General features: G+C 38.4%; 1 protein-coding gene across 3 annotated transcripts in view; it reads right to left on the bottom strand.

The window, feature by feature from the left end:
• The window catches only part of LOC121388118 (centrosomal protein of 192 kDa-like), a 119,930-nt gene that overhangs the window by 70,216 nt on the left and 37,059 nt on the right, over positions 1-12,655 (bottom strand). For 2 of the 3 annotated variants that reach the window (XM_041519343.1, XM_041519340.1), the window contains exons 15-17: positions 12,511-12,601; positions 8,617-9,147; positions 2,042-3,985 (exon numbers count right to left, since the gene is read on the bottom strand). In XM_041519343.1, the coding sequence (XP_041375277.1) occupies positions 2,042-3,985; positions 8,617-9,147; positions 12,511-12,601 (2,566 nt within the window). The remainder of the gene's footprint in view (positions 1-2,041; positions 3,986-8,616; positions 9,148-12,510; positions 12,602-12,655) is intronic. The other variant, XM_041519342.1, reaches the window with a different exon arrangement.

The raw sequence follows: 12,655 nt of genomic DNA, 5'->3' as shown, positions 1-12,655 counted from the left end.
TTGTGTATTTGAAATATAACTAAATACAGCAAAATAACCTTTTAGTAATATTTATTTGCGGTAAAATTAACTTTTTTTTTTTTTTTTACGTAAACAGCCTCAAAATTGCAATTGGTGAAAAATTATAAAGTGCAAGCCCTGTTGTTAGTTTGTGTACTGTCCATAGTTAGTCTCTTTCAGATAATCTACCTCAGCAGCTGATCATTTGTAATTTGTATTTATTTATTTTTATTATTCTTATTATTTTATTTCTTATTATTATATTTTTTTTAGTACTGTAGGAGCAATACTACGCTATTCATATGTCTAGGGAAAACGTACACAAAAGGGTCCGCTAGATTCATATACAATCCGCCCCCTCCCTTGTTCAGAAAACGCACTGTTTGTACAGTACTTATTTCCTCCTGTTGCAAATGGTTCAGTAATATGGAACAATCAAATACTTATTTACCGCCTATATACATTTTTGCTGTGAATATAGCCAGCCCTTGTTAGCAGAGGCTATATACACGGCCGTCATATACATAGTCACATCATATATAAACACCGTTTCAGAGTATTCTTTTAAAATGTAACAATTCCTATACCAAGTCAGCTGTTATAGCATATTTTGTATATAATAATGAATTTGACATAGTGGAAATTTGAAGTGTTTGTGATCCAGATTTTTGATTTTTTCACGTATGACTAACGATAAATTTACCTACAGATGCAAAAGCCCAACTAGTCGAGATTGTCGACGTTTAACATACTTCTGTTCCTATAATAAATTAATGTATAAGCTTATTATCATTCAGTACATGTTTTTATAATTTTTAATAACTTATTTTCATTGTGGTTTTTATTTTATTTTCCCTACATCCCTGAGGACAGTCATTCGTTGCACGAGCTTTTTCAATTTTTATTTTCCCTTACGTGACCAAAATGAGGACAGCTCTCCAAATAGCGTTCTCTGAATTATGGACTTTGACGTAAAATTCGGGCAATTGGCGAAAAATTCGGCGAGTGCAAAAATGAGCTAGCCCTGGATTTTTTAAAATAACAATATTACAAAATATCAATAAAAAAAAAAATGCCAATTTTGTGGTTTGTGCCAGAGCTACCCTGGATTATCAATAATAAGATGGGATTCAATAAAGTACTTTTAGGTACAAATCAAATGTATATATTGCCAGTACTTTGTTGGGTCATTAATTAGGTCAACCATCCTTTAACCTTCTGAGTACTGCAGGCGAGATATCTCACCCGACGTCACGTCAGTCGACATACTGTATACTGTATACAGTGCATTCCCCAATTCATATTTCCCGCCGTTTTGCACACGACACTCACCGGAAACGCAAATATAATAAAAGAAAACTGCTTTTTTTTCAAAATGGTGGCTTTTGTTTTGATTTTTTCAACTGAAAATACCTTGAAATTTTTAGTTCAAAAAGTGATTTCGCTTGACAACAATGGCGGCACGTCGCAGTCATTTTCAGGGATCGATAGCTGATTGTGACAGCTAATTTGATAATGAATTTGATCATTTTACCAACAAAGAAAATCACCAAATATTGCAATATGAATCGTAGTTTTGGTTTTAAAAAAAATTCTGGTCAGAAAACCACTGTTATCGGGAATAACGGACATCAATACTGGACAGCTGGCCACAAATGCCGTAAGTAAACGCAATTTTTTCGATTTTTTGCCTAATTTTAATCTAAAAATAATAAAAATTACAAACAACCCACGAAAATATATTTATAAAACATGTATTTATAAAACATTTAAGTGAATATATGTGACTAAAAATTTAAATTTGTACCCACTCAACGTGGTTTTTGTTAAAAATTAATCCAGTAGTCTAAAGGTTAAGATTCCTTTTCATATAAATTTCAACAGAATAAAAAAAACCCAAAAATAACCCCTGTGTTTGTTGTAACCTAATTGTGAAGAAGACATACCTCACGTGACTCGGTAGTCAGAAGGTTAAAGCATTTTCAAAAATATAAATTAATATTCTTTTCATATAAATTTCAACAGAATAAAAATTTTTTACCCGCATTTGCTGTAACCTCATCAGCAGTCATCGTGGAAAAGACGGACCTCGCGTGATTTGGGCTTACGTATGTCACAGAGCTCCTAGTCTGCGACTGGTAGGGTGTGCTTCGACACGTGGGCGAGAAGTGAGACACATCCTGCTGGAGATCCGTGAACGAGTGACCTGTGACATCCTGGCCGCTGCAGCTGTTCTCGCTACTGACTGGAGCGTGGTTGGCACTGAAGTAAGAGGCAGGCGCCGTCTGCTGGAGTGGCTTGTTGTTCTCTGCTACCCAGCTCGGCTGCTCTGGGTTCCAGCCAGAACACAAAAGGCTCTCATGTAAGGGTTCAAATGACGACGACTCGTCTGGGTTGGGCACATGGCTGGTCGCCGGTTGTGCGACAGACCGGTCATCGACAGTCATTGCACCCGACGACAACGGAATAGTTGTTGTTGACAAGTTCGATTTGTGGTTGATAGAAGACTGTGAACTTGACTGCTGCTGCGCATTCGATGTGTTGGTTGCACCACTGCTAACAGATGTTGATGATGATGAAATTCTATCACTCTCCAAAATCTGACCAGAGCATTGCGTCCCACCCGCTGGCTCGTTCAAAGAACCAGTCACTGCGTCAGCAGTCGGAAACGTGGCACTGAACCGATTACTATTACCCGATGGTCGTATTCTAACTCTGGTGTCGGTGTACTGTCGACCTGATGACGTTGTACTGAATGCCGTCAAATCACCTGTCTCCGATGTTCTTAAACACACAATTTCGTTGTCAACCTCCTCCTCCACTCTACTGGAAATAATTTCATTTCCACTGTGTGTTACCGTGTTCCGATTTGACCCGGGCCCAGTTGCACTAACCAACGCCGCATCACCCTCGACATCTCTGTCATTCTGTGTCAACAGCGACACAGGTGGATTCAAACACTCATCATCGGTGGTCATCACTCCATATCCTCGGGACTCTGCCATCTTGATGTCGGACGTGCCAACGAGGAGATCGCGTGACAACTTCTTGTCAGTACTCAGGTAGTTGGATGCCGCACTGTATTCTGTGCCGTCCGGTTCGTGGTGGCTGCTCGCCCTGTCCACCGCTCTCACACCACTACTCGGCCTCTCCGAGGGCCTGTCTCGACCAGCTGGCACTTCGTTGGTGTCCGGTTTGTGGGGGCCACTTGCCCTGTCCACCGCTCTCACACGACCACTCGGCCTCTCTGCACCAGCAGGCACTTCCTTGGTGTTTCGTTCGTGGTGGTCACTCACCCGGTCCACTGCTCTCGCATGACCACTCGGCCTCTCCACGGGCCTATCTCGACCAGCTGGCACTTCGTGGTGGTCACTCGCCCTGTCCAACGCTCTCACACGACCACTTGACCTCTCTGCACCAGTGAGCACTTCCTTGGTGTCTCGTTCGTTGTGGTCACTCGCCCTGTCCATCGCTCTCACACGACCACTTGACCTCTCCGTGGGCCTGTCTCGACCAGCTGGCACTTTGTTGGTGTCCAGTTCGTGGTGATCCATCGCTCTCACACGACCACTTGACCTCTCCGTGGGCCTGTCTCGACCAGCTGGCACTTTGTTGGTGTCCAGTTCGTGGTGGTCACTCGCCCTGTCCATCACTCTCACACGACCACTTGACCTCTCCCTGGGCCTGTCTCGACCAGTTGGCACTTCGTTGGTATCCAGTTCGTGGTGGTCACTCACCCTGTCCACCGCTCTCACATGACCTCTCGGCTTCTCCGTGGGCTTGTCCTGACCAGCAGGCACTTCCTTGGTGTCTGGTTCGTGGTGGCTGCTCGCTTTATCCCCGCACCCAGTGTCCACCGCACTCACGCGACCATTCTGCCTCTCCGTGGGTAGTGTGTCCCAACCAGTAGGCACTTCCTTGGCGTCGGATTTCTTCTCGGTCCGTCTCGCAATCCTTGCCATGATGTCAACACTTGATTTACCTTCTGAAAGGAAAGGGATATTTGTTTAACGACAAATTAGTTCATTTTAAACTATGCATAAACAGTTTGTTTTTGTTTTTTTGTTTAACACCACTAGAGAACATTGATTTATTTAACATCAGCTATCGGATGTCAAACATTTGGTAATTTTTACATATTATAGTCTTAGAGAGAAAACTCGCTACATTTTTCTATGGATAAGTTATTTTGACATTTCACAGGACACCCTAGAACGTTTTAAGCTACGGCTATATGATTATTTCAACCCTTGGTCAATAGAGAAAGACAGGAAAGCCTGTTGCCGCCACAAATTCTACTTCTAATGATAAAGTAGCATGAGATCTTTTATGTGTACTTTCCCAGACAGGACAGGACAGCACCTACCAAGGTCTTTTATGTATTACACGTGGGACACTGGTTGAAGTTTGTTTATTTTAACGACACCACTGTAGTCATCAGAAGAAACCTGCTACATTTTTCCTAATGCAGCAACGATCTTTTATATGCACCTTCCCACAGACAGGAAAGCACATACCACAGGCCTTTGATCAGTTGTGGTGCACTGGTTGGAACAAGAAAAAAAAAATCAACTGAATGGACCCACCGAAGTGGTTCGATCCAGCAACGCAAGCACCTCAAGCGATCACTCAACCGACTGAGCTAAATCCCGCCCCGACACTGGTTAAAACCCAATAAATGGTTTAGACCAATTTGTCGATTATCAGAGGCCTGGAGTGATATGAAGTTTCAACTACTTCAGCGTTAGGACAGTTAGCAGCACACTGAACAGACAGACATCGATATTGTAAATTGTACCGGGAATCGCTTGCAATTACACAATCGATTGTCAGTTATAACTGCGGGGCACTAGCCAAAAAACTTTCGCTTTGACAATCGGTTAGAATTATATAACCGCAAGAAGCATCTTGAATTATAACAACAATGCACCTGTTGTCATGTTCAACTTACAAATGGCTAATTTAACCTTTATTAACCATTTAATATTTGTTTCTTTTTGTACGCATGAAAACAAACCCAAACCCTAGCTTATTGACATCAATTTTATCATCTAAACTGGATGACCAATTACAGTTGATATTTTATCATACAATCGATTAGGCGTATCATAAAATATTGTTTGTTTCCGGTTACTTTTTTTAAAATATAACAACGATTTCCAAAAAAACATTCCAAAACTATCACAAGCACTAATTTGGTGTCATTTAGGGGATAACCCTACTGTGTTTTCCCATTTGCGAACGTATATCGGTGGTTTTACATTTGCAAATTTAGTTTTATAGGCGACCCGTTAGCCACGAAATGTTTTCTTCTAACAACTGATTGATAGAGTTACTTCTCTTCAAATTGAAGTTCGGTAACTTTCGTGAGATATCGCGCGAAGAGTCGGAAAATTGTTTTCACAAATATATGCGATCTTTTCCGATTTACTCTACATCTAGCGTAGCAAGGTGTTCCGATTAATAATAATAATAATAATAATAATAATAACTATATTTAATGATTTACTCCAGCGACAAACTGGCCTTGTAGAAATTTAGTGACCTTCTGATAAACTAGGGGAGGGAATGTTTACCGATACTGATGGAAATCAAATGATTAAATATGTTAGTAAGATCTCGATGCGTTTCGTTATTTTTTGTAAGTGGTCACTGGGATTTCCGCTAAAAAAGTTTATGCTGACTAGAAAGAAATTGAACGCAATTTTTTTTTAATATATATTTCATTACAATGTTCTTGTTAATAATTCTAACATGATTTAAGTTTTACATTAACATTCTTCTGAAAGAGTAGCCTGTGTGGCAACAGTGGGTTTCCTCTAAAACAGTGTCAGAATGACCATGTGTTTGACGTCCAATAGCCGATGATGCTAAAGATAAAAATCAATGTGCTCTAGTGGCGTCGTTAAATAAAACAAACTTTACTTTTCAACATTCGTTTGAGCATCCTGAGCATTTGTACTGCATTTCTAGTAATTGGACCAATTGATTGCTTCAAACCAAGTGTGTACTTTAATACTGGATACATACAGAATAAAACTAACATTGCAAATTATAAAATTGGTAAGTCTACCATTTCTTAGATACGCTAGGAAAGATAATATTCATAACATTTTTTTTAAATATTATTGTTGGACAGATAAATATAGAACCCTTCTTTTCAGTTTTCATTAAAAGAAATTGTTATAACTTATTTACTGGTTTCTATCCAATTAAGGTTCAACCAAGTCTGTCCTGGACCAGTACAGAAGTTAAGTGTTAGTATTAGAGTAAACCTTCTGCCTATTATTAAACAGCAAGGGATTTTTTGTATGTACTCTCCCACAGATAGGTTAGCAGGCTAACCTTGTTGCCTTGCCTTTTATAAATTTATAAGTTGCCCATGTAAAAAGAAGCCATTAAACACACCTATGTGGATAGTACTATATATTTCCTTTTTTTTTAAATTAAGTTATGAAATAGATATAGAAAATAAAATGGCCATACGGTTTTTGTCCTTTTGAAAATTGTATAATGGAAAAAAAAGCCCTTATATTTAAAACTGCACATAAAATATGCCCCCAAAACGTCACTTTACCATGTCTTACTTCATTTCTAGGGAAAACACTGTGATGAATGGTATTGTTGGTTTGCATAATGCATTTCTATACATGCAGAGGTTATTTTGGATACCGGTAGTCAACACCGTTATTTAATATCAATAAATAAAATTATTTTCCAAAATAAAATGTTTTTCCTACCTACCTACCCTACATTTTTGCAGCATGTAATAAGAAACAAGTAATTTTTTTTTCTTCGGCCTTATGATTTTTTGTAATCAATAATCACTAGAGCTGGGAGGTATTGAAATTTGAAGTTCAGTATCGATATCGGTATTTTGGGGTTTTTTACCTCGGTATCAGTTCGTATTCGGTATACTCGGCTTTAAATGCATGCCCGAGTTAAGGTTCACCCACTAATTTCATCTAAATACAATTAAATTCCATACACAAGGCTCCCGTCTGATTTATACCAACCCATTTTGCATTCGTAGATATATTATTAGTGATTTTACTAAATGCCGGGAAATATTTTTCAATACCAAAATTCCGGTATTTTGAAATTTGCTCTGTATGGTAAATCAGTATCGACAGAATACTGATACCGAATGGTATATACAGTATACCGCCCAGCTCTAATAATCACAACATTGGTAGAGCCAAACCTATCAATTTTCAATTATAATCTATGATTGGAACATCACTAATTTTCAACACTTTTAGTCATCAAAAAGCCTCTATTAATTGGAAAAGTGTTAAAAGTTTATTTTGTTTAATGACACTACAAGAGCACATGATTAATTATCATCGGCTATTGGATGTCAAATATTTGATAATTGTGACACAGTCATAAGAGGAAATCCGCTAAATTTTTCCTGATGCAGCAAGGGATATTTTGTATGCACTTTCCCACAGACAGGAAAGCCTTTGACCAGTTGTGGTGTACTGGTTGGAACGAAGAAAAAAATAACAATCAGTTGAATGGATCCACCGAGGTGGCTCGATCCTGCGACGCAAGCATCTTAAGCGAGCACTCAACGAACTGAGCTAAATCCCACCCCATGTATTAACAATGGCAGCAAACTTTAACATTAAATTAAACAAAAAAAAACAATAAGAAGTTTGTTTTATTTAACGACACCATTAGAGCACACCGATTAATTAATCATCACTTGGGAATTCTGACTCATAGTCAACAGAGCAAACTAGCAACATTTTATAATGCAGCAAGGGATCTTTTATATGCACTTTCTCACAGACAGGAAAGCACATACCATGGCCTTTGAGCAGTTGTGGTGCACCGATTGGAACGAGAAAAACAATATCAGTTGGAACGGATTCACCGAGGTGGTTTGATCCTGCGACGCAAGCACCTCAGGCGAACACTGAATCGACTGAGCTAAATCCTGCACCCACCCCGACCCCCAATAATTCCAAGAATTAAATGTATCTCGAACCATAAACGTATTGTGTCGCTAACAGTTGAATCCACACAGGTTCATCTCAATGAATATTATGAAGAAAAAAAAAAAAGTTTCATAGATCTAAGACTTAATAGTTTTTGAGAAATAGCCCAATGGACCAACCGACAGGGATCGATCCCAGACCGACTGCCCATAAGACGAGCACTTTATCACTGGTCTACGTCCCACCCTACCAAAGGTAATACCTATATTTCACCTTCTTACTGTCTGAGGGGCAGGATTTATCTCAGTTGACCCGAGTGCTTGCTTGAGGTGCTTGTGTCGCAGGATCGAACCACCTTGGTGGATCCATTTAACCAATTGGTTTTGTTCTTGTTCCAACCAGTGCACCATAACTGGTCTAAGGTATGTGCTTTTCTGTCTATGGGAAAATGCATATAAAAGATTCCTTGCTGTATTAAGAAAGAAAAAAGCGAGTTTCCTCTGGTGACTACGAGTCAGAATAACCAATGTTTAGACATTCAATAGCTGATAATTAATTAATCAATGTACTCTAGTGTGTCGTTAAACAAAACAAACTTTCTTACTGTTAAAAGGTGAGAGAGAACCTCCGCCCCCCCCCCCCCCCCCCCACCCACCCCCAAAACATCTACCTTCACAATCTTCATTTCTTTCAGCAGCAATCTCTTCCACACTTGCTCCTGTATTATTAACCGAGACTGCTGATACAACGGTTCTTGCCGACTTTGCAGCAGTAGCAGCAGCTGGGGGCTTAATCAGGAGCTGCTTGTTCATGCCTGCAACGCTCACATTCGAACCTTTCCTGATCGGCAGTCGCGACACGTTTGGTGTTCGGGATTTGTTACTGTCAACAAGTTGATGATCAGTCTTGGAGGAATTCTTCTTCGACGCTTTAGACTGGGCCTGCACCACTTGTGCTAGGCTGGCGAGGAAGTTACTGGGAGTGCCGTCAGTCGCAGGTTTGCGAAGAAAGCTCTGCAAAGCACTAGAGTCGATGTCGATGGTCCTATCTGTAAGAGACATCTCACTGGTCGCTGCTGGTAGACATCGGGAAATCTCTTCTTCCAGACTCTCCTTTTCGGAACAGTCAATAGCAGGTTTAGGAACAGTTTCTTTCTCGTAGTCGGGAGTGTTCAATAAATCTTCCATTATGAGCGTATTGTCTAAATTTATAAAAAAACAAAACAAAAAAACAATGGTTTGCAAGTATATAAAAGTTTTTAAAAACATTAAAACGGTTTTCAAACAGAATTCGGACAAATATTCTTTTCATTGTTGGATATTTTATATAAATCTTCCATTCGAAGCACACAATAAATCTTCCATTATGAGCGTATTGTCTAAAATTATACACACAAAAAAACTATTGTATATAAGTATATAATTGAATTTCTGTTACATTCATTACAATGTAACCCCATCCCATTGGTCCAGCCATAGCAAAGAGAGTTTGTTCATTCTTTGATGGATGTAAAATTACGTCATCAAGGAACGTCACACCTGATTATGTCATTTTATATCGGTAATTTGTCTTACTGAGTATTATTGTTTAAACCCAAAAAAAATTCAAAATAAAGTATGAATTTTTGATGTTATTATTAATAGGTATGTTTCATATTTAATTATAAGTATTGTCTGTTATTTCTTTTACGTTCATCTGGGTATGAACAAAACAAATCATCCGCAAACTTATGTAAGAATTGTTTCCTCGATTCACAATTTGCAGATGAATTTTTTTGTTCATACCCTGATGAACGTAAAAGAAATAACAGACAATCCTTAAATAAAAATATTATTTATAAAACATAGTAAAACTGTTTTTAAACAGAATTAGGACAAATTTTCCTTTCATTATTGGATATTTAAATAAATCTTCCATTGTAAGCATAGTCTTTAAAGGTCTACATTTATCAAAAACGTAATTCACTATTGTTTGGCATCTACGTATACCTTTTACAATATGTATGAAGTATCAATAAAATAAAATATTTTTTTTTTACCCGTTTTCAATAAAAAGTCGCGTTTTTCCCATCACTTGCCAAAAGCCTCTGAACTCCGAGAGTTCAGTCACGCGACAACAGGCATAACATGAAAGGCGATTCGCAGCCTTTCAGACCTTTTACATGGAAGTGGAACATGTGCATTTTTAAAATGCGAAAATGTTATTCTATTGAATAGAATTGTATGTTTGAAATATTATTTTGAAGATATTTTTCAAATGTGAAACATGGTAAACCATTGTTCGGTGTATGGATGTACAAAAGCTGCAGTTAAAGGCAAAAGAAGTTTGCATATTTTTCCGAAAGACAAACCGACATTGTTTGCACGGAAGCAGTTCTTAAACCGAACACGTGTGTATTGGAAAAGACCATCAAGATAGGATTCGATTTGCAGTGACCACTTCACACCTGGGGATTACGACAATTATCTAAGATGGTCGATGGGAATGGCACCAAAACTTTTGTTAAAGAACTTGTCTGTTCCATGCCTGTATCCATCCTGTTCAGCCTATTTGCAGCTCGGAGGCCGAACGTTGCCCGGAGACAAAAACAAAGCCCGAATGTTAACGCCGAGGTGTGCATTGTTCATATTTGGCACAAAGATACACCTCAACACGATGCATTTATATATGTTAAAAAAATAAATGTAGGAAAAATATTTTTTAGAAAAAGAGAGCATTTTTCATGTTCGGGCTGTACATAACAATATCCCGAACATCACCCGAAGACAAAAACAGATAGGCCTACCAAATGTTAATTTGATTTTTTCTAAAACATATTTTTCCTACATTTATTGTTTTAACATATACAGTCAGACCTCGTTACAACGACCGTCGTTACTGCAACATTTACACCATCCGACCACAAATTGTCGGGAACAAATGTACATCAGTGTTATTCTGTTCATTACAACGGAATTCACACCTTCCGACACCGACAGAGCAAATTAGGAACAAACATGCATCCGACGTCTGAAAACACCTCTTTACAATGACATTACATAATCACAGATACCGTAGCATATTGGCAGTACACACACAACCACTTAGATTCCTTGATCTCGTAGTGAGCCGACTGTGTCACATGCTGTCCGAGCTACCGATGTCTGCAGACATGTATTGTTTTTGCAAATAAGTCTTTAGTTAAACAATTAAAGGATTAACTTCGAACAATAAAATCTTCTATTTTCATATTTTGTAAACGAAACAGGTACCAATTGTAGATGTCTTGTCACTGTATTATATTGTGTATTGCATGAACCTCATATGCTGTTGTGTAACGGCCTGAGTCGTAATAAAGTTTCTGTTACCAAGTAATGATTAGACTGACGATGAATGCGCCTTGTTATTTGTTGTTTTTAATAATAATTGCAATACATTAATTATTTAAATGCTATCCAGTCATCAGTTAATATTAAGTAGTATTTTTTCTAAAAAATATTTTACCTACAATAATTTTTTTAGCATATATAAATGCATCGTGTTGAGGCGTATCTTTGTGCCAAATATGAACAATGTACACATAGGCATTAACATTCGGGGTTTGTTTTTGTCACCGGATGACGTCCAGGCTCCGGGCTGCAAATAGGCTGACCGCATTTGGCTTGACGGATCATCGTCGGTGTAGTACGGTTCAAACTGATAGGGAAGTATCCCTAACAGATTTTCTCCTCCTTCCTCACCAATCGAGGTAGCATTAGAATAAATAGTCAAATGCGACAAGTCCGAAATGTCCAAACTAATGTCAGATAAGAATGAGCTATTTTTCAAAGAATCATTACATACTGTTGCCATGCTAACCTACTAATGAATGAGTGGAATTCACCTGATTCTACATCACAGGTCAGATGCGGGTCAAATCGACTGGATCAGTGTTTTTCCCCCCAAGCGTTTTACAAAAAGTCGCTTTATTAATAACTGGGGTGGTATTTTTTTTTTTTTTATGGTTAATAATGTAATCTTTATATATATTTTTTATATATTGTGTATTAATAATGTGCCATGATTGTGGACCTTTAAGAAAAAATGAACAAACATGGTAACTGTGAAATTGTTTCTGCAAGAAATTAAGGTTACAACTTTGTGAGAGTTCACAATATCAAAAGTTCAGGTCACGTCAGCTTTTCACGAGTGTTGTGAATTTAATTTGATATTTGTTTTTCATTCCAATGCAATTTCAAAAAAAAGAAAAAAGGGTGGGGATAAATATTACATTCTTTTAAAATGTAAATTTGTACTTTTAAATGTTTTTCAGTAACTCTTTTAATCTGACCAGTCAGTGCTCGAAATTCTGCTGTCCCGACTGGTTTTTGTAGGTCAATATCACCACTGGCCATTTTTTTTTTTTTTTAACCCGTTGTCCAGTCGAAATGGCAATTATTTTAACTTTATATTCACACATTAGTTTGAGTCAACCATGTTTGGTCCAGCAGGTTCTAATTCAGGCTGGCAGAATTTGTAGCTTCACGGAATGAATGTCCGGCACGGGTTTCAGCCAATTTCGAGCCCTGTCTGTGCACATGCTTACCTCCGTCTTCGTCTCCTACACCCGACGTTCTGTATAGAGGCTCAGGCAGCTTGTTGCTGGGCGGCGACTGGACATCCATTCCAAAATTGGGCTGTCAAACAAGATAAACAAACATTCTTTTAAGTGGTGGATGCCGGTTACAAAA

Source organism: Gigantopelta aegis, chromosome 14, assembly GCF_016097555.1.
Source record: "Gigantopelta aegis isolate Gae_Host chromosome 14, Gae_host_genome, whole genome shotgun sequence".
In the NCBI taxonomy this organism is placed as follows: domain Eukaryota; kingdom Metazoa; phylum Mollusca; class Gastropoda; order Neomphalida; family Peltospiridae; genus Gigantopelta; species Gigantopelta aegis.
This window is presented reverse-complemented; position numbering and strand designations above follow the sequence as displayed.